The 21404-nt window shown below is 40.7% G+C and overlaps 1 protein-coding gene across 7 annotated transcripts in view; it reads right to left on the bottom strand.

Moving 5' to 3' along the window:
* Positions 1 to 21404, bottom strand: part of oxr1a (oxidation resistance 1a) — a 114256-nt gene that overhangs the window by 45926 nt on the left and 46926 nt on the right. For 6 of the 7 annotated variants that reach the window (XM_058053867.1, XM_058053872.1, XM_058053871.1 and 3 more), the window contains one exon: positions 16229 to 16425. In XM_058053867.1, the coding sequence (XP_057909850.1) occupies positions 16229 to 16425 (197 nt within the window). Of the gene's footprint in view, positions 1 to 16228; positions 16426 to 20023; positions 20105 to 21404 lie in introns of those variants that run through there. The other variant, XM_058053875.1, reaches the window with a different exon arrangement.

The following is a 21404-nucleotide window of genomic DNA, read 5'->3' as shown; positions in this document are numbered from 1 at the left end:
AGTCGTGAGGTCTTGCTGTGCAAATACGCCCCCCCCATGACAGCCGCTGCCAGCAACAGCCTTGAGAGGGTCTTGTTTGTGACGCTTTGTCATCATCTACGAGTGCAGCACTGGGGGGAATCGCAAAATGTTAATCTCAGCACTTCCCATTGAGAGCAAGGTAGGCTGCAGCCTAATCCTGAGAACAGGAGCATCTTTATTATGGCACAACAAACAGAAGGGACACAGGGGGGCTTTTTTGCACTGGATAAAGAGCATAAGTACACCCAGAAAAGCAGAATGGCTTTGTTAGCATATGCACGTAAACACATTTTCACAGAATATGACATTTCCCATTAGAGTGGAAAGCAGCAGGAAACTCACTCAAGTGGCGTGATTTCACCTGCTGGCAAACTCAAACAAGCCTTTTGGAGTCTGGTAATTGGGAACTTTCATTGTGGTGCGTGAGGCAAAAGAGATCACTGGGAGCAATCGACATCTCGTGGAACATTTCTTCAACTCCAGTCTAACTACAAGACCACACCGGGGCTTTGCATTTCACAAATTCTGGTCTATTATCCATGAAGATATTTAGAAGAAGCAGGCTGAGGCATCCAGACAATAGCCACAATTAAAAGTGTTTAACAGTCCTTGTCAGAGGATCCCACCCTCTTGGAGGCTCTCTTCGGGGGAACGGAGCTTCGCCTCTCAAAAGCTGTCATTGCTACAGCAGCTGAGCATGTTTTTCTATTTCACAGCAGGGCTCAAATATTCATGGAAGAAAAAAAAAATAATCAAATGTCGTGTGTTGCCTGTGACAATGATTCACCACATCATCTGGAGGAATAATTATTCAACACTGCGGTTATACAAGTGTCACTCAAATCACAGACAGAACCGTTTGTTGTTCCAGTTTGCATCACGTATACATTAAACGTGGGTATGTGCACTCTTCTTCAAAATGATAAGACCAGTTGAAAAATTGCACAAAATTTACATTTTTCGTTGTTGAATCTAAAAGAGGTAGAAGTGAGAGAGAAATAAAAATGTTTTGAGTAAGCAACAACAAAGTGAAATAAACTGTTCATCATCATCTGGTGAAATGTTTAAAACCACAGACTTGAAAAGCCAAAATCTTGGCAAAAATGTGGATTAAATGTCATTTTCACACTCAATAAAAATAATATATGTAATACGTTAAATAAAAGTGCTGCACAAGAAGATTAAAAATATAATAAATTAGAAATAAATTAGAATAAAATAAGAAAATATAAAAAAATTGATAAAATAAAATTAGATAAAATACTGTATGATCAAAGCAAAAAAGAATAAAATAAAAAAAAAGTAAAAAGTAAAAAGTCAACCTCCTACTAAGTGTTAAAAGGAGAAGAGGTGGGTCTTAAAATGGGATTTAAAAACAGACAGACAAGAGGCCTGTTTTATATGCTGAGGCAGATTATTCAAAAATTTTGGGGCTGCAACAGTAAAGGCACGACCCCACCCCTTAGCTTCCGCTTTGTTTTCGTCTCCCTCGGGAGCAACTGATCAGCTGACCTGAGAGACCTCAGAGAGATACGGCGGCGCAAGACCGTTGAGGGATTTAAAAGCTAATAAAATAATTTTGAAACAAACCCTAAAATGTACAGGCATCCAGTGGAGTGAAAATAAAATCGAGGTAATGTGCTCGTATTTTCTTGTGCCAGTTAAAAGACAATATGTTTGTCTTAAATTATAAAGCACATTTATTTATTGGTAACAATCTGGCAAACTTTTCTAATGTATGATACATTTAAAATGATAATAATAATAACAATTGCTTATTAGTCAAAGGGATAGTTATGATTGTGACATGAAGATGTAAGCCATCCCCATCAGCAACTGTGACTTCCTTCATCAAGATAAAGTAACCTTGAAATAGTAGAGGTCAATATTGAGCTAACCAACAAGTATCTTCTGTATCATATTCTCATATTAATAGGCAACAGAAAACAAGGATGTTATTGTTGATGAGTTGTGTCATGGCGTCAAACAATGACCCACATCTACAACGATTCAATCCACCGTTATTGCACGCGTTTCTCTCTCGGGATTAGTCAGTGGGGTGGCTGGTGGTGATCAATGATTAGTGGTGTCAGAGCAAGCTATCTTTCACCTCCACTTCCACTGCCCCCGCTCACGGTCATCCATCCTCTCTGGGTGTCTACGTGGTCCGGGGGCCACCTTGACGAATGATGGCCACTAGGCTTTAGAGGAAGAACACATCCATCTGCAGAGCTAAGTCCTCTCCCCCTTCAACCTGTTCTCTCTTTATGTGTACATTTTATGTGACACCAACGCAAATAGGTAAAAATATACAGAAGGATGTATATGCGAAACACGGGGTGATGATGGAATATACTGTACATCGTGGACCATTACTCAATTTATGAAAGAAAAAAAAAGTCCGAGCCCCCAAACTTGACAGTGAGATCACAAAACAACATACTCCATTACGTCAGTGTCCACTTTGTTATCTATATTGAACTCTTGGGACCGAGTTAATTGCTTTTCTTTTAAAGCCAGACGTCGTCATATATCTCATTATTAGCCTAAACATCCTCCCATGTATCACTAAGCTACAAGAGGAGCACAAAAGCACACAGAGCGCTCAACATAAGCCTCTGCACCCTCCATTAACCCCCCAAAGGCATTAGAACCAGACAGACGTGCACTCTGGGATCAGAGGAAATTATAGCCAAATGGACAGGTGGCGAGAGGTTCCGCACTCTCTCGATCTGTTGTAAAACTATCCTCACCCTGGACACTCCTCGTCCATCACCTGATATCGTCGGCTCCACAAGTACACTAAATTGGATAATGAATCTCATCCCCCAGGAGATGCGCTAAATGGATAATTTGTTGCTTAAATTGTGAGACGGGGGCATATTGCATCATCCGTGGTGTTAGCTGTTAATATACTTAAAGGGTTGCAAAATTAATGAACATATCATTAAAAAAATAATCTGTTGAATGTAATGTGTAGTCCTTTTTTTTAGAGCAAAAAAAACGATGATTGACTGGTAAATTGTGAGCTTTGCCTTTCAACTCGGCTCCACTGAGTAAGACCCTCAAACAATTATCACCTCGTACTTCGGTACAAGGTACATTGTTAAAAAAACAACAAAAAAAACCTTAAACTGTATTATGGAAAGCAGGAAGTGAACAAATGAAACAGTTACTGATTGTAAAAGTAAACTGTATTATGGAAAGCAGGAAGTGAACAAATGAAACAGTTACTGATTGTAAAAGTAAACTGTATTATGGAAAGCAGGAAGTGAACAAATGTAACAGTTACTGATTGTAAAAGTAAACTGTATTATGGAAAGCAGGAAGTGAACAAATGTAATAGTTACCGATTGTAAAAGTACCAGATGGAGGGGTAGGATTTAATAAGCTTTGCTTCTTCCTACTACTTTTGGACATGTGGAACTGTGAACTGATTATGTGATGCATTCAATTGTAATCTGATGCATGTTCAAATGAAATTAAACCATTACCACTAACAATGCACAACTATGAGTGAATTCAAGAAACAATACAAGCAGTTGATGTGTGCTAAATACAAGTCTTGAACCAGTCATGATGTGCTATATATATCACTATATTGACAGTTACTATGGTACACATTATGTCAATGAATGGTCATATCACCTTGTACTTCGGTACGTGACAAAAATAAAATAAAACTAAAAATCAAAATAAAAAAAAAATATACTATGTTAGGAAAGCAGGAAGTGAACAAATGTAACAGTTACTGATTGTAAAAGTACCAGATGGAGAGGTAGGATTTAATAAGCTTTGCTTCTTCCTACTCCTTTTGGACATGTGGAACTGTGAACTGATTATGTGATGCATTCAATTGTAATCTGACGCATGTTCAAATGAAATAAAACCATTACCATTACCATCTTCACCACCCAATACATAGTCTGCATCACAGACACCACAGCAATCCACATGTTGATCTTGTGTTCCATCCTCCCCTCTTTTGTGAACGAGACCCCGAGGTACTTCAACTCCTCTACTTGAGGCAGGATCTCATCCCCGACTCGGAGAATTCCACTTCACCCTTTTGTGAGCGAGAACCATAGACATGGACTCAGACTTGGAGGTGATGATTCTCACATCAGCCACTTCACACTTGGCTGCGGACCAGTCCAGTGAGAGTTGAAGATCACGCCCGATGGAAGCCAGCAGGACCGCATCATTTGCAAAAAAAAGCAATCCTGCAGCCACCAAACCGGATCTCCTGATCCACCTGGCTGCACCTCGATATTCTGTCCATAAAAGTAATGAACAGAATCCTGACAGAGTCCAATCATATCAATATTATATTTTATAATTGTTTATTAAGGGCGGCACGGCGGTCGAGTGGTTAGCGCGCAGACCTCACAGCTAGGAGACCAGAGTTCAATTCCACCCTTCACCCTCGGCCATCTCTGTGTGGAGTTTGCATGTTCTCCCCGTGCATGCGTGGGTTTTCTCCGGGTACTCCGGTTTCCTCCCACATTCCAAAAACATGCTAGGTTAATTGGCGACTCCAAATTGTCCATAGGTATGAATGTGAGTGTGAATGGTTGTTTGTCTATATGTGCCCTGTGATTGGCTGGCGACCAGTCCAGGGTGTACCCCGCCTCTCGCCCAAAGACAGCTGGGATAGGCTCCAGCACCCCCGCGGCCCTCGTGAGGAAAAGCGGCAGAAAATGAATGAATGAATGAATTGTTTATTATTGTGATTATTACTATTAAATATTTATTATTATTATATAGTATCCTTAAAGTTTCACGTAATTAACTGTGGATGTTGACCGACCTGAAATTCTTCTCAAGGACTTGCTATTGAGAAGCGTCACAAACATGGCAGCCATGCTGAGGTTATTCGCCACTAAAAATAACAAGATTTGTAAGCACTTGAGGCGAGTAATCAACATCTGTTACTATAAACTCTAATGGTGTAATCAAACTCATTAATAGAGAAGCCTAAAATCCAATTTCTGCTTTAATGAATGATTCATTTAAGGATATCACGGTGGACAAATAATAATTCTGCTGAAATCCTTCTGCACATTCCAGGGGTTCATAGAGAGAAGATGTCAAGGCATGCATCAGCCGACTAATTGTGGCATAAGAATGCCCACAGCCTGTGCATGTCTGCCTGATACACGAGTCCCCAAATATAAACTGTCAAGAACTTGAGGGCAGCAGTCATGACCTTACATTCAACATACATCAGTGTTGTGCCGTCTCTATTCACTCTAATAAATGCGACATATCAAAATAATATAGAATGGATCATAACAACAGAATCTTCCATTGTTAAATTCTATTTAATACCCGTATAGTTATATGTAAGTTGTTCATTGGTTCATTCAGGCTTAGTGCCGTCTACGTCAAACAGGAGCAAGTCTTTCTAACTCGATAAAAATGTTTTTTTTTCTTCACCATTATGCTTCTTTGTCACCGTTTTCCACAGCTTTGCCATTTTGTGAATGTCCAAAGAGCAATGACCCATATGAAAAGACTGCATATATAGTTCTGGCCAGCTAAATCCTGTCCTCCAGCTACTCTTCCTCTTGGATAAACCAGTGCATAACAAATGTGGGCCTAGAGCATGTGCGATTCCAAGGTTTTAGACATTCTAATAAAAGAGGGTAAGAAGAACATCAGGATCTACGAGAACAGGGCTCAAGGTGGTTTGGATGAGTCATAAACAGTAGTAAACTTAGTTGTTTTTGCTGCTGAAAATGCTTGTTTAAGAGCAAAGTATTTGCACATCGGTAGAAAACAGACTTTTACCACTTCTATATTATGATTTTCTAAAGATCTAATACCATTGTTTTTTCTTTGGAACTGTGTAGTACTACCGTTGTTGCTGAAGGAGGTATCTATCTGGACTGGTTGAAGGAGAATGGTTACCTCTGTGTGATAATGACAATTATATGTATAACTACCTCATATTTGCAGGTTCTATTCAAATGTCCTTTTATTCTTGGTTCTTCAATCAAGCAAAACAAACGCTTTGGTCAAGAAAGACAAAACTTAGCTCTCCAAAGTAGCAATCTCCCAACAAAATGTGTTTGAAGGTTTTAGATCAGACAAAAATCCAAACGTACAAAAACAGAGTAAATTTTTCCAATAGTTCATTCATTCATTTTGTACCGCTTATCCTCACGAGGGTGCTGGAGCCTATCCCAGCTGTCTTCGGGCGAGAGGCGGGTTACACCCTGGATTGGTGGCCAGCCAATCACAGGGCACATATAGACAAACAACCATTCACACTCACATTCATACCTATGGACAATTTGGAGTCGCCAATTAACCTAGCAAGTTTTTGGAATGTGGGAGGAAACCGGAGAAAACCCACGCTGGCCGAGGGTGGGATTGAACTCCGGTCTCCTAGCTCCTTAGCATGCATGCTAACCAAGGTTTTGCTGTATATAATACAGTAATTAGGACACTGATGTAAAATCAGTAAAAATTGTTTGCAATCTCAAACGCCTTACCTTAGAGAAAGCAAAACACTTGGGATAACAAAAATAGCCTTGCTGAAAAGTTGAGTTCAATCACAGGGCACATATAGACAAACAACCATTCACACTCACATTCATACCTATGGACAATTTGGAGTCACCAATTAACCTAGCATGTTTTCGGAATGTGGGAGGAAACCGGAGTACCCAAAGAAAACCCACACATACACGGGGAGAACATGCAAACTCCACACAGAGATGACCAATGGTGTTTTTTCCAATAGTAAACAATCTAAACATTTTCCAGACAGCCAAAAATATTAGCAAATGTATCTAATAGACTATAATTATAGTTGCATATTCATAAAATAATACAAAATCATTATAAATGACGAATGGATGGATCGTACACCGCAATTTCTGTATGATTTGGTTTTAATCATAAAATTTTGCCTTGGTTTTCATACAATATTGTACTTAAACTAGGTCGTTTGTTCTGTGCTGAATAGTTTTTTCAAAATCGAGTGCTTCAAAAAGAAAGCATGCTACTGCTGACTCACTGGCCGTGCAACTGCTAAATAACCCGCCATGGGACCAAACAATGTTACGTTATAAAAAATGTGAGAAACACTATTCAATTCAATCTTACCAGGATGTACGGAACGTCGTGTATAGTTGATGATCCTGGCAAGATTGAATTCAATAGTCTGTCTCCTTCTTCATCAGGTGGTCTCTTTTGTTAAAATTTGTGATGCATTTGAATAAAATAGCAGTTGAAAAAAAATATTATGACCTACGACGCTTTGACACAGAATGCGGAATATGGAGTTCACCGGTAAGTTACACACAGACATGGCTACAATGATGTCACACTATTTACAGCCCCCATGTATCTGCTATACTGACCTGCCTTCATCCATTCCCCCCCACCTATCAAATTTCTATACCACTTATCCTGTTCAGGGCTGCAGGTAATTGGATCCTTTCACTTCAGCAGTATTTGTGGGAAACATAGTAATCAGCCTGTGTGGTTTTGGTATTGATATTTCTAGTATCCTAGTAGCCTTCTCCACCAAATGCATTCGTTAGAAGCACATGCAGTTCTTTTCAGCCTTTTGTCAGAACTGCCGAGTATAAGACCAGACTGTTTTCTGCTATGTTGGAGGCTCCGAACCTCTTTCAGTTTAAGCCTAATCACAATGTGTCTGCAAAGTGCTGCGGTATGCTTTCTAACAGTTACAAAGGTATCTTTCAAGTCTTCCTTGGCAATTATACTATCTCCTGGGAAATACAATTAGACACAAAAGATTTGAAGGAAGGCATGGTAACCAACAGTGAAGAATACTAACACTAACACTGGAATCATTAAACAAGAATTAAGAATTTGCTATAATAATATTTTCAGTACCGTACAGGCTGCACTTGCACTTGACGGGTATTAAAATGAGATGCTCCGATCAGGGATTTATTCTCCCGATTCCGATACCAATCAGCCATGAGTTAGATCAGGGGTGGGCAAACTTTTTGACTCGCGGGCCGCATTGATTTAACAAAATTGCGGGGGGCTAACTATATAGTATTTTACACGTAACAGTCCATTTATATATGTATATTTTTACACATATTTTACACGTAAAATAAAGTGCGTTATGAATTAAACTTATTATTATTAATTCATTCATTCATTTTCTACTTATCTAGGTCATTATATATAACACTGACTCACGTTGTCATCTTACAAATAACACTAAACTCATCACACAGCAACCTAACATTGAAAAGATATTCATTCATTCATTCATTTTCTACCGCTTTTTCCTCATGAGGGTCGCGGGGGTGCTGGAGCCTATCCCAGCTGTCTTCGGGCAAGAGGCGGGGTACACCCTGGACTGGTCGCCAGCCAATCACAGGGCACATATAGACAAACAACCATTCACACTCACATTCATACCTATGGACAATTTGGAGTCGATTGAAAAGATATAACTGAGAAATATACAAACATGTACCAATATTCATTCATTCATTCATTTTCTACTGCTTTAACCTCACGAGGGTCACAGGGGTGCTGGAGCCTATCCCAGCTGTTTTCGGGCGAGAGGCGGGGTACACCCTGGACTGGTTTATTATTATTATTATTATTATGTGCTTGTGTCCATTTTTTCAGGAGCATTTGTAAACAACAGACCACATCAAATAACGAAATTGATCAAGCCATGATGCCAGGTTGTATGTTGACTTTAAATGAAATACTTTGGAAAGAACAGGCAGGCCATATTCAAACACTTGGCGGGCCGGATGTGGCCCCCGGGCCATAGTTTTCCCACCCCTGAGTTAGATCATCTGATACCGATCTGGTGCATTCTGTATACATGCCCCTTGAATACTAAAAACAGACATAAAAAAAAAAAAATAACAACAACAATAAATTCATGAAGCGAACGGGAAACTAATATCAACAGTTATATGAAGTGGCAGTTCTTGTTTTCCCTCCGCTGCGAAATGAATCAATACACGGGCCGGCCCAAGTGTTTGACGGTGGAAAACTGCTTACTCTTCATTTGAAGTATATGTAATCAATCTTAGCCAGAGGATGGCGAGAGCCTTTTCCAAACTAAGTGGGGAAACAGTGAGATTACTAGCTCTGTGGCATTTAGGCATTTATAAATTGAACCCATCAGGAAGGGGAGGGCCACCGAGAGACCCTCCCCGGTCCATGTAATTACACCAGCAGCCCGATATACTGCATACAAATCTTTCCTTTACTGTAGCACTGCAGTAAATTCAGTGTAAAGCTTTCTTTATATTACCGGTACTACAGAATAAAAAAATATTGCTGTTGCTATCCAAGACAGGGGAAAAAAACTACACATCTTGTTGTGTCCTTGTTGGGGGCACTTGTAGATATTCATATAAAACAAGATATGACACATGACAATCTATTTTATTGTGGATAAAAATCTGCATTTAACCTTGCAGGAAGTGAATGTGGAGCGTTCTTGAAGGTTGAAGGAGCTGCTTAAAAGCCCAGCATTGATTTCCGGACTATATGAATCGTCTCTGGAGATATTCAGAAATGACAAATGCCAGACATTTGTAGCGGCACTGACATCACAGAGATGGTCGTGACATTGAGAAAGCCTGAGGATAAGTGATTCTTTTATTCTACGTGCATGACTTTCTGTGTGTCTGGCATGCAAAGATCCTGGCCTTTTGTCGTGTTGTGTTGTGTTGTATGCCAGTACCTTCGTGCTTTATAAATATTAGAATATATTCATTCATTCATTTTCTAACGCTTTTCCTCACGAGGGTCGCGGGGGGTGCTGGAGCCTATCCCAGCTGTCTTCGGGCGAGAGGCGGGGTACACCCTGGACTGGTCGCCAGCCAATCACAGGGCACATATAGACAAACAACCATTCACACTCACATTCATACCTATGGACAATTTGGAGTGGCCAGTTAACCTAGCATGTTTTTGGAATGTGGGAGGAAACCGGAGTACCCGGAGAACATGCAAACTCCACACAGAATTGAACCCTGGTCTCCTAGCTGTGAGGTCTGCGCGCTAACCACTCGACCGCCGTGCCGCCCTATTATAATATATAATATACAGTAAACCTCGGATATATCGGATTCAATTGTTCCCACTGGTTTTGTCCGATGTAAGCGAAATCCGTTATATGCGTATACCGGAAAATGTCCGTTTTACGCATATATCGGATTTATATCCGGTATATGCGTAAATCGGATTTTATCCGTTATAAAAAGGCACTTCCTTGACTATGTTTCCAATGTACCTGGACGCGCAGGCAACGCTGCAAATGACGTCGTATAGCGGCCTGTCACGATTCGGCGAATCGGAGCGCCACGATGCGGCCATCCGATATATGCGAGGGAAATTGAATGGAAATGCATTGGAACGGGACTGGAGATTTTGTCCGAAATAGGCGAAATCCGTTATAAAAAATCCGATATATGCAATGAATTTTTATTGGAACTGCATTACAGAAAAATCGGTTCTTTTTTATCTGTCCATTGTGAGCGAATTTCCGATATATCCGAGGTTTACTGTAGTAATTTTTTTTTTTTTTTAATTGTAAATACATGGTTGATGGGGTCAGTTACAATTTAAAATCTCCTCTGACATACACTGATGTTTATTAACCTGACAGAGTATGTGTGTTTTGTCCTTCTCTCAAAGGGAAAAGCATAAATCAATCAACAACCTATGAGGTTTTTAACATGTGGGTCTTTTTTTTTTTAATGTACATTAGCTTCTATCTCCGAGAAGACACTTAAGGTGAGTAATAACATCAAGGACAAAGAGAATAATATTGGAAGATTAAAAGTAAAATAAACAGGTGACATTTTCGGCCCATAATGAAGTTAGGGTTAAAGCTTCTCGGTTGCCGTCTGTGGATGACAAAAGCATAGCATTAACCTTTAAAGGAAAAGGTTACTAAGATGTCCTGTCATCTGGTGAATTGGATGTACTGTATGCAAAGTACACACCAGGCCACCACAACATTAGGTACACATGCTTATGATTTCATGCTTATTCTAATGATTCCGACATTTTGGTTGATGCGCTAAGTCAACATTGAGAAGAGAAGTCAACATTGCACATAACCTCTGAGTCGCTACATTAGCATTATTGTAGCCAGTAATAAACGCCTCTCTAGAGTATGACTTTGTAGCGACATGGAAGGTTTGTGTTGTGAAGCTGTCAGACTGTGAACGCGTCTGGAGAGTGTGTGTGGCGTGAGCGAGGATGACAACTAAAAGTGCGTATGTGGAGACAGCTACTGTTACTCTTCTGCTGATATTATGTTTACTGGCGTGGATCATGGATCGGAAATCTCGCTTTTGCTTTTTAAAGGCTTCTATGTCAGACGGCATCATCAAAACAAAAATAGTAACCCGGAAAATATGGGCAAACAAAGAACAGACAGAGGGTAGATCTCAAAGAAAATGTTGCAGAGTCGGAAGAAAGCAAAACGTAGCAGCGGATAAGAGAAAGGCCCTTCATTGGATCTGCGTTGAGGCTAAGCTGCCTTGTGAGGCTACGTGACCAGCCTGGAGCGCCAAGGCAAGAGGGCTCAGGCTTATCTCAGCGCACACATGCAGCTCTGCTGGCAAAATGCAATGTGCCATGGTTGAGGGTGCAGCAGCCGAATGAGAACCACGGACAGCTCTCACTCCACGAGTCCTCCCTTGCGCTCGTTCAGTCACCGAGGAGCATCCTGCAACGGGCTCAAGATCATCGACCACATAGGGAAGATTCAAACTTAAGTAGGATTTTCCACAGAGGCGGGGGGGGGGGGGGGGGGGGGGTATCTTTTCACCGGAGTCTGCATCCCACAGGATGTTTATAAAAGCACGGGTTTAATAAATTGAATATTTCCATTTGCCTGGTTATAATGTTGAACTAGCAAACCCACAAGCTATCATTTGAGTGCTTTAATTTCCAATTCACCACGGATGCAGTTTCAGTATCAGATGTGATAACGTGTGGCTCTGTTGTGCTCGTGATTTGATTTGGTACTTTAACTAAAAGGTGTTTGTCAGACACAATGTCTCTCTCATCCTCGTGATGTTATCGAAGTCAGTGGGAAAATACGGCATAGAGGGGATGCAGTATTTGCTGGATTATTAATTATTAAGGACAAGAATGACGTATCTGTGGCCTGAATGTCATCTCAAGGACAAGCGTTGCACTCCTACTAAGACAGCATAATGGGACAGTGCTTGTCCGACCATTTGGGCTTGTGTTATGTACAGTAAACCTCGGATATATCGGACTCGGATATATCGGAAATCGCTCACAAAGGACAGATAAAAAAGAACCGATTTTTCTGTAATGCATTTCCAATAAAAATTAATTGCATATATCAGATTTTTTATAACGGATTTCGGCTATTTCGGACAAAATCTCCAGTCCCGTTCCAATGCATTTCCATTAAATTTCCCTCGCATATATCGGATGGCCGCATCGTGGCGCTCCGATTCGCCGAATCGTGACAGGCCGCTATACGACGTCGGTTGCAGCGTTTGCAGCGTTGCTTGCGCGTCCAGGTACATTGGAAACATAGTCAAGGAAGTGCCTTTTTATAACGGATAAAATCCGAGTTACACATATACCGGATATAAATCCAATATATGCGTAAAACGGACATTTTCCGGTATACGCATATAACGGATTTCGCTTATATCGGACAAAACCAGTGGGAACAATTGAATCTGATATATCCGAGGTTTACTGTAGTTGAATAACCCTGCTGTACCATAAACACCACACCGATTGCTATACAGGGAGTTTTTCCATTTGCTTCTAAACACAGAATACGTCTCCCTGCAACATGCACTGTAATTGCCACCTTGGGCTATAAACCTGTTGTGTAAACACACAAGAAGAGCCACCTGAGACACAAACATCAAATGCAAGGATAGAACACAACTGTATCACCTGCAGTCAAACGCCCCCCACTGATTAGGTTCTCATGTCACATGACAGGGACGCACACTTTTGCTCACACTAAACAAAAATATAATCGGAACTAAAAGGAAGCAACAGGATAGCAAATTAACATCTAACAAGACACCCCCATCGATGTATTGAATAACTGTTGATTTAATTCCGGCCATTGAGCCCTAGTCATGAAACTGCATATCAAGCACACTTGGAAGGCAGCCTCCGCCGAGTTAGTGTATTGCTCCCCCAGCACCAATTCCTCCCCTCTTCGACCCTGCAGTGAAAATCCAATGAATAACTAACAGGGGAGTGATCAGTTTTGCGGCTGCCAAATCAGCGCCACTCCCGACAAGGAAGAGGAAGCTGCTATGCGCACTTGTGTCTTTTTTATTAGCATTCTCTGTCAGGTGTTGTGGAGATGCAATGCTGAGTTTGCAGAGTCAGCGCATGAATCATTTCACTCTGATACATCATTTACTTTCTTAAATGTCATTATTTATGATGGATTTTTATGGACTTTACGGTATATTTGGAGGTTGTCTGTGTACAACTGTTTGCAACTTTTACTTTTGGAAATAGCAAAAATGGAGCATAGCAATAGCATGTAAAGTCATGTAAAGAAGGTCTAGCGGTTTTGTCTTTACAAATGAAGATATCAATCATTTTTATTATTATGTGTTTCTCCTTAGGACGACAGACAAGGTTGTTTCCTCCATGTTTACCGTCCTGTCCATTTGTCCTTGAGACAATTCTTCCTTCTATTCCCCTCTGCGGTCACACACGGAAAATATATCAAAAGGACCACAAGGTCAATTGTGACAAGACGGAAAGAGGGAGAAAAAAAAAAGCTGAAGGGTGATCAACACGTGCAACACTTAAAAGCCATTAGCTCTGTTGGCATTCTATGCAGGCTCTTCATACAATGAAGGAGCAACAACTGTGTGCATGTGTCAAGTACTTCATCTAACCTACTCATAAAGGATCATCCCCAAAGTACGCACATACAATAAGAGCGTGACTCAGATGAGCATGACTCGGTGTAGGCAGGAACAATTTAAAGTCAGGCTCAGTGAGATGCTTGTGTTCATTCCCTGTTAAGTGTCCCGATACTCAGTAGAGCTTGTTGAGTTTTCAGGCTGGATATAATGATGGAAATGTCATCTGAAGCACCGGAAAACATAAAAGACTGGGAGTCGAATTCACGCCCTCTTTGGACGGAATAGTCGGCTGCTGTGGGAGTCTATGAAATGTTTCTTATTTGTCTTTCTTTATGTCTTACAGCTGGCTGGCGGGCTTTTTTTTTTTTATTTATAAACATACATGGTCAATAAACAGGCTGCACAAGTGGTTAGCGTGCAGGCCTCACAGCTAGGAGACCTGGGTTCAATTCCACCCTCGGCCATCTCTGTGTGAAGTTTGCTTGTTCTCCCCGTGCATGCGTGTTTTTTTTTTTTCGGGTAATCCGGTTTCCTCCAATCCTTAATTGGTGACTCCAAATTGTCCATATGTATGAATGTGAGTGTGAATGGTTGTTTGTCTATATATGCCCTGTGATGTACCGCTGCAAGACAGCTGGGATAGGCTCCAGCAGCCCTGCGACCCTCGTGAGGATAAACGGTAGAAAATGAATGGTCAATAAAGAATATGTGTAACATATTGTTGAGTTGTTATCCTTCATGATGGTTATTGAAAAGCATGTAGATCGTCTTTATTCACCATCCGTGACCTCATGCAACACAGGAACAGATGCGTCATAGGTATAGACGTCGTATCCGGTCACGAAAATAATATGCGTTGCAACAGGAATCAAAGTATTATACACATACAAACTTGCTGTAATAAAGATATGTTGTGCGGAGTGTCTGTGAATGCACCTCGTGTGAATGTGGAGGCGAGTTAGAGATACATATATTGTATTGGAATTAATTTTACTGTTGTTAAGGTCGGAATAAAGTTATAAAAAAGCGACTCCATGGGGACTGTTCCATCATAAACAGAGAGGTATGATTTACCATGATGCGTTTAATGAGTTATTTTTGCCAGCCCTGCTATTTCTTTGTATATTTATTCCATGAAGATAGCATGGCACCATTCTCTTTTTAATGCAAGTCAGCCCGACGATGAAGCTATTTACAGAATTATTGTTGCTCTTTTTCCTGCCGACTACACTGACGGCAATCACTGCGAAAATAAAAGATGTTTAACACCAGCATCTGGGACGAATCACAGGTGTGACTTGCAGTTGAACACCCAATGGGATAGAACATTAGGTGCGTTGTATACATACATATATTTATATGCGTGGTATATATGTGCCTCAAATGACACGGCTGTCTAAAACCTGACAGCGAGCACAGCAAGCAATCTGACATATTATTCATTTCTCAGTAGACTCAATTAGCAAAATAGGGCCTGAGAGGGATCAGTGAGTACCTGGCCTGGGTTGGGGCTGCAAAAAAAAAAAAAAAGACCACATGCTTCCTCGTACTGAATACTATGTGAAATAGAAAGAAGGGTCAGCCACTAATCAATCTTTCATTCTGTGAAAAAGAAGTATAATTATTTAAAAAGGTGCAGTGCATCTGTGGGCAGCCATTGAAGCTTTATGGAGGCCAAGACGAGCGGCTGCAAATGATTAACTACGATGACTCATACTTTGGAGAAGCTTGTACAATTTGTTACGAAGCGGTTAAATATCATAAAGACAGAATAAGCCGCGGCCACATCTCGTTTTAATGGTTGTAATACTTCTGACCGCGATGGCTCTCTTTCTTTTTAACAGCCTGCATACGTATGCCATTGAACAGATAATGGCTGATGAACGAAGGTAAAATGTCAACAGTGGGCCCATTATCTCATCTTTATCCTACAGTTTCCCTTCACTGATTATTGTTAACTGGACTGGGATGAAGGCAGATCAATCCGCCATTACCGCAGAGCCTTGGCCTGGAAGCGGTCAATACATGATGACTCTGTAGTGAGCTTATCATAGTGTGAACTCAGCAGACTGACGCACCTTCACCTGCTCAATCCTTCATCTATCATCGCATGATGAACTCCTGAAATCCTAACCTTGCCCTCCTGTGTGCCGTTATAAAAAGGCTACACTATTTACATGACGGATGGCATAACATCTGCGCCATCTTTAGCTCACTATGTTGTTGGCCAGTTGGTGTACATTGGAATGTTTACGTCTTTAGAACTACAGTCTATGGAGAAAAAAATACTGTGGTGTTTTCACACAAAAGCAAATCAATACATCACCTACCGATGGTGTAGCCTCGCTTCAGCTCGCCACACCGCGGACTGCGGCGCTGGGAGTTGGTGGTGTTGTTTTCCTGCACCGCGAGCACGGCGGTTGTCTTGGCAACAGGTGATGCAGGTTTGTTGAGGGGCGAGGCTGGCACCAAAGTCGGGGAGAAACCTTGACTGGCAATGTCCACCGACTGAGACTTCTTCTTCAGTCTGCAGTGGAAAAAAAAAAAAGCACATGTTCATACGGATATAATGTACAGAATCTCGGAATGCTCGGTGGATTAGGAAAACACCTTTGAGTGACCTTAACTGCTCATGAGCAAACCACTCAAAGCATATTTGCATTTTACGTTGTTGATCGCTATGGTTTGTCATAGAAATTAGATCATGCAAAGACATTTTTCTTCCAGAGGCTCAGTCAGCAGAAAAAAAATCGATAGGCTAATCGCGTCCTTGTTGCGGTGGAATTTATCAGCCGCACTGCTCGCACAGCAAGCAGGAATACAGCAGGATAGCAGACAGACTGTAGCAAAAAGTACGTAAAGTAAGCGAAACAGAACATCTATTCTGCCGTGGATTAAAAATTCAGTTATTCAATCAATCATTATTTAGCGTTAAATCACAACAACAGCTATCTCACGGCTTTTTACAAATGGAGCTCACATTCATAGATGAAAACCAAAGAACCAACAGACACCCTACATCAGGGGTCTCAAACTCAATTTACTTGGGGGCCACTGGAGCTCGGGTCTGGGTGAGACTGGGCCGCATCAGGTTTTCAAAAAAAAGAAAACCAACAAAAAAAACCCCGCATTTATTAAAAACCAAAAAATTTTAAAAACTTTGCTTTGGTTCCAATTTTCTACAAGAAAAGCTCTGATAAAAAATTCCACTGTTCTCAAATATCTTACTTTTTATTTTTCTACACAAAATAAGATGAAAAATAAATAAACAAATCAAGAATAAAGAAAATCAATCAGTAATAAATAAATAAATATAATAATAATAAAACGACAAATAATAAAAATTAAGAAACCACATATAGTTGGTGGGTAGACAATTTTTTTTTCAGATTAAAATGAACAAAGCATTATTAGAGCCCTGTAGACATGACAAAACATGACTACAGTCACATTTATACTTTTTTTATTTACAACATATTGCGCAACTGCAGGGTCTTGAGACACATGCTAACTCGCAAACTAGAGAACTAGCGACCTAAACGGTAGCCTTCAAGTTATTTCCATTAAACTTAAATAGCCACAAACTTACCACTTCCACACGGATAGGGAGGATAACTATTAACAGTTATTTAACCTTTAATATGATCATTAATCAAATGTAATAATTTTTTCTGGGTACATGATACCATACAGAATCCATATCAAACTTGCGCGGGCCGCACTAACATTAAACTTTCATATCAAGGCGGGGGCCTCAAAGTAGTGTCCTGCGGGCCACATTTGGCCCACGGGCCGCGTGTTTGAGACCCCTGCCCTACATGAAAAACTCAATCTGGGGAAGAAACCTTGAACAGAGTAGAGGCATTGCTGGTAGATCAAGCCAAGAAGTCTTAAAAATAACAAACAACTATGGGTTCTACAGTATGTAATGAATGCCCAATATTCGCTTGGTTATCAGGCGAATATGCGAGTGTCACAACAGTTTCTTAGTTCACCTTTTCATTTGACATTAAAGGCTTTCAAGGTGAAATTTGATGTATCATAACGCCATGGGTCGAATCAAATCCGTCTGGGATAACTCCTCAAAGACTATTACAAGGATGAGAGGCTCCTTGGTTTGGGTTAGAGCAATTTTTAGCATTTGCTAGGCTAATCAGGTAATCCCAAAGTACAACTTACTTATGTTCTCTTACGTCTACAAAGGTTTACACAGTCATAAGCCTTTTAACCCAGCTGTTTGAGAACGTGACGGAATGTTCTGCCAATTAGCCGGCTAGATGAAGGAAGTCTGCGTAAATGGGACAGCAGAAGTGCCGGGCTAAAAAAGCTAACTATATGTAGCCTCAAAAAATCAAAAACAAAATCAGGATTTTAAACTTTGACATTTTTTCTTGTAATATTTTTTTTATTTTATTCTCGTAAAAATTACAATAAATACAATAAGTGTAAAATTAATAATTTTAACTTTTTCTGCCAGTCGTCTTAAGGTAGCTAGCTGGGCTAGCATAGCTCCAGCATAGCCTTGTGACCCTAATAGAAAGTGGATGGATACAGTACATATTGATACAAGTTCCTGCACTGTAGGAACAAATATATAGAGATACACGTTTCAAAAAAATGAATGAGTCAAATGGGAACACAAATCTTATAGAAAGTCTTCCCCGAAGAAAGTTTTCCCATTTTCAATTCTTAGGTTTTGGGATAACATGGCCCAATACCTTTGTCTAAATGCTGTATCTTTAGTCAGGGAAAATCCTGAAACAGCAATTCAAGATTCCCAGCTCTCTCCCTCTTTCTCTCACTCTTCCACACACTTTCAATCATTTCCTGTAGAACTGCTGAAGCAAACAGAATCTTTCTGGCCATTTCGCCCAAACGCTCATCCCCTGATGGACCAAAGCTGCTCACATGACGTAAGTGTTAATTTTGTAATGAAATGCATAATCTCTAGTCCATCATAGTGTGTGTGTTCCCTGGAAATTAAACCCCCAAATGGTCCACTGAGGCCAAATTAGGTAGTTTGAGAATAAATACGAGGGGACAGTACCTTGGTACTTTGGTTAGCAAACAAGTACAGACTCAACCAAGGATGACATCATAGATGGGACTCTAACTTCTCAGGTGGGCATTCAGGGACGTTTCATAATAAAGACACATTACGAACACAGTTGGACTCATACAGTATATTAATAACACAACAAGACTGAATCACCAATGTGTGGGATTCTTTATTTAGGTACTCAAATCCGTGGAATGATACCGAGTATCAAACTGAGTAGTTTGCATAACATTCTCAGCTAAGTTTACCTTACAGGAAACCGTAACAATGTCAATGAAGTATCACAAGATTTCACAGTGGGTGTGGGATCCAAAAGCCAAAGGCTAGGATGCAACACTTTTATTAAGGACAATAACGTACAATAACCAAGTCAGTTATTGAGAACCCAAAACCGATGTCCCAGTATACATGTATAAAAATGTCTCATTTACAGATTGTGGCTTATATTTCATTCATTGTATGTTTTTACAGAGAAAATTAGGTCAGGCAATTTTACTTGGGTGACATCTTTATGTTTATGACTATTTTGCCAACCCAGTTCATTTGTTTACACGACGCATTATGAAGATGAAGGTATGAAAAGCAGAGACCTGCAGCTGCTGTTTTTGCCTTTGGAAGAGGAGAAAGAAGGATAGCGCCAAGCTGTATGAAGTCTATCTCCACTCCCTTAGGAGTTGGTACTAATTACTTTCTCATAAGTAGAGCGGAAGCCCCTCTTCTGTAGCTCAACATTTATGTTCATTGAGCTACAAGGCCAACCGGTGCCAACACAATATGGAAGTGTGTGTGGACGTGGAATGAGAAGGTGGGGAAAGAATTAACACGGTGCCTTGTAGCGTGGATGGATAGAAACAGAAGGACAATCAATGCTTGTGCTGGTGTGTGTAAACAGTGAAGGCAACGTTTGTCCTCACTTCACTTGTCCACATTTCAATCAAACGCAAACTTAATGACGCAGTGTTGCTTCTGCTCCTGCATGACTTCTTCTGAGAAAAAAAAAAATGCAGCTATTCTTTGGTTATACTTTCACGATTTATAATAACTGGTTACCTGGCACGACACATACCGTCAAAGAATGTGATCGGATGCATATCAGATGAGGAAGTAAGCACGGTCGTCACATTAGAGACCAAACTCGTGTCTTCTGCTAGATTTTTGTTGGGGACAAAAGCACAGTTTACAATTTGACAGATTTTACTCGGTCCGAGCTTCATACTTTGCATTTTAATTTGTTCTTATATGGATGTTTGTGGCTGCACGGTGGTCGTGTGGTTAGCGCGCAGACCTCACAGCTAGGAGACCGGGGTTCAATCCCGCCCTCGGCTGTGTGGAGTTTGCATGTTCTCCCCATCGTAAACCGGAGTACCCGTTTCCTCCCACATTCCAAAAACATGCTAGGTTAATTGGCGACTCCAAATTGTCCATAGGTATGAATGTGAGTGTGAATGGTTGTTTGTCTATATGTGCCCTGTGATTGGCTGGCGACCAGTCCAGGGTGTACACCCCGCCTCTCGTCCGAAGACAGCTGGGATAGGCTGCAGCACCCCATATGACCCTTGTGAGGATAAGCGGTAGAAAATTAATGAATGAATGGATGTTTGTGCCATGTAGAAATGTGCAGCTTTCTAAATTGTATCAGAATCAGAATAGGGTTTATTGCCAGGTATGATCAAACACATACTAGGAATTTGTTTTGGTATAGTAGGTGCAGACACATCTATTAAAAAAAGAATGAAAAATACAAAATATACAGAATAAACAGTATAAATATATGTACACAGTCTGTATTCTTGCTAGCATTATTTAAATCGATCTATTTATGCAGCAGTGAATCATACAAGGTGAACCCAAGTGACACAGCAGTCAAGGCCATATGTCTATATGCCACATTTTCAGTTTTGACAAGCTACAGCTCGGGTGACATAGATTTGTAGTCCACTGCAAATACACAGTGTTTCTCTGCCTTGACCTGGAGACACTTTGAGCTGTAGCATAGATTGCTATGGGTGGTCCTGACAGATGGAGAACACATGAGGATGTAACATTGCAAATAGCTTCCACTGCTCAAATGATATGATTTCGATGCGATACAGAGGGAAACTGCACAAGGGACAATTTGAACACGATTCCACAAATGCATCCCACATCATGAAAAGCAGAAAACACTCCACTGGGAAAATGCCACAAATTAAACAGGCTCTTCCTCTCACACCAGTGGGGAAGTGGGACAGTGTTGGCTTAGCATAAGGGTGTTTTCTTTTTTTTTTTTCTTCTCCATCTGGGTAAATAGGCTTCGTCACAAGCTATGATTGCACCAATCTCCCCTGCAAGCAAAAAGCGCTCATGAGTACCAGGGAGGAAAGAGCGATGCGCATCAACAAAGACACCAACGGTGGCAGATTGCTACCCACAAAGATGACAGATAGGAGGGGAAGAATAATGGCGGA

Source organism: Doryrhamphus excisus, chromosome 17 (assembly GCF_030265055.1).
Source record: "Doryrhamphus excisus isolate RoL2022-K1 chromosome 17, RoL_Dexc_1.0, whole genome shotgun sequence".
NCBI classification, from domain to species: domain Eukaryota; kingdom Metazoa; phylum Chordata; class Actinopteri; order Syngnathiformes; family Syngnathidae; genus Doryrhamphus; species Doryrhamphus excisus.
Note: the sequence above shows the minus strand (reverse complement) of the source record. Positions and strands in the feature narration are given on the sequence as shown.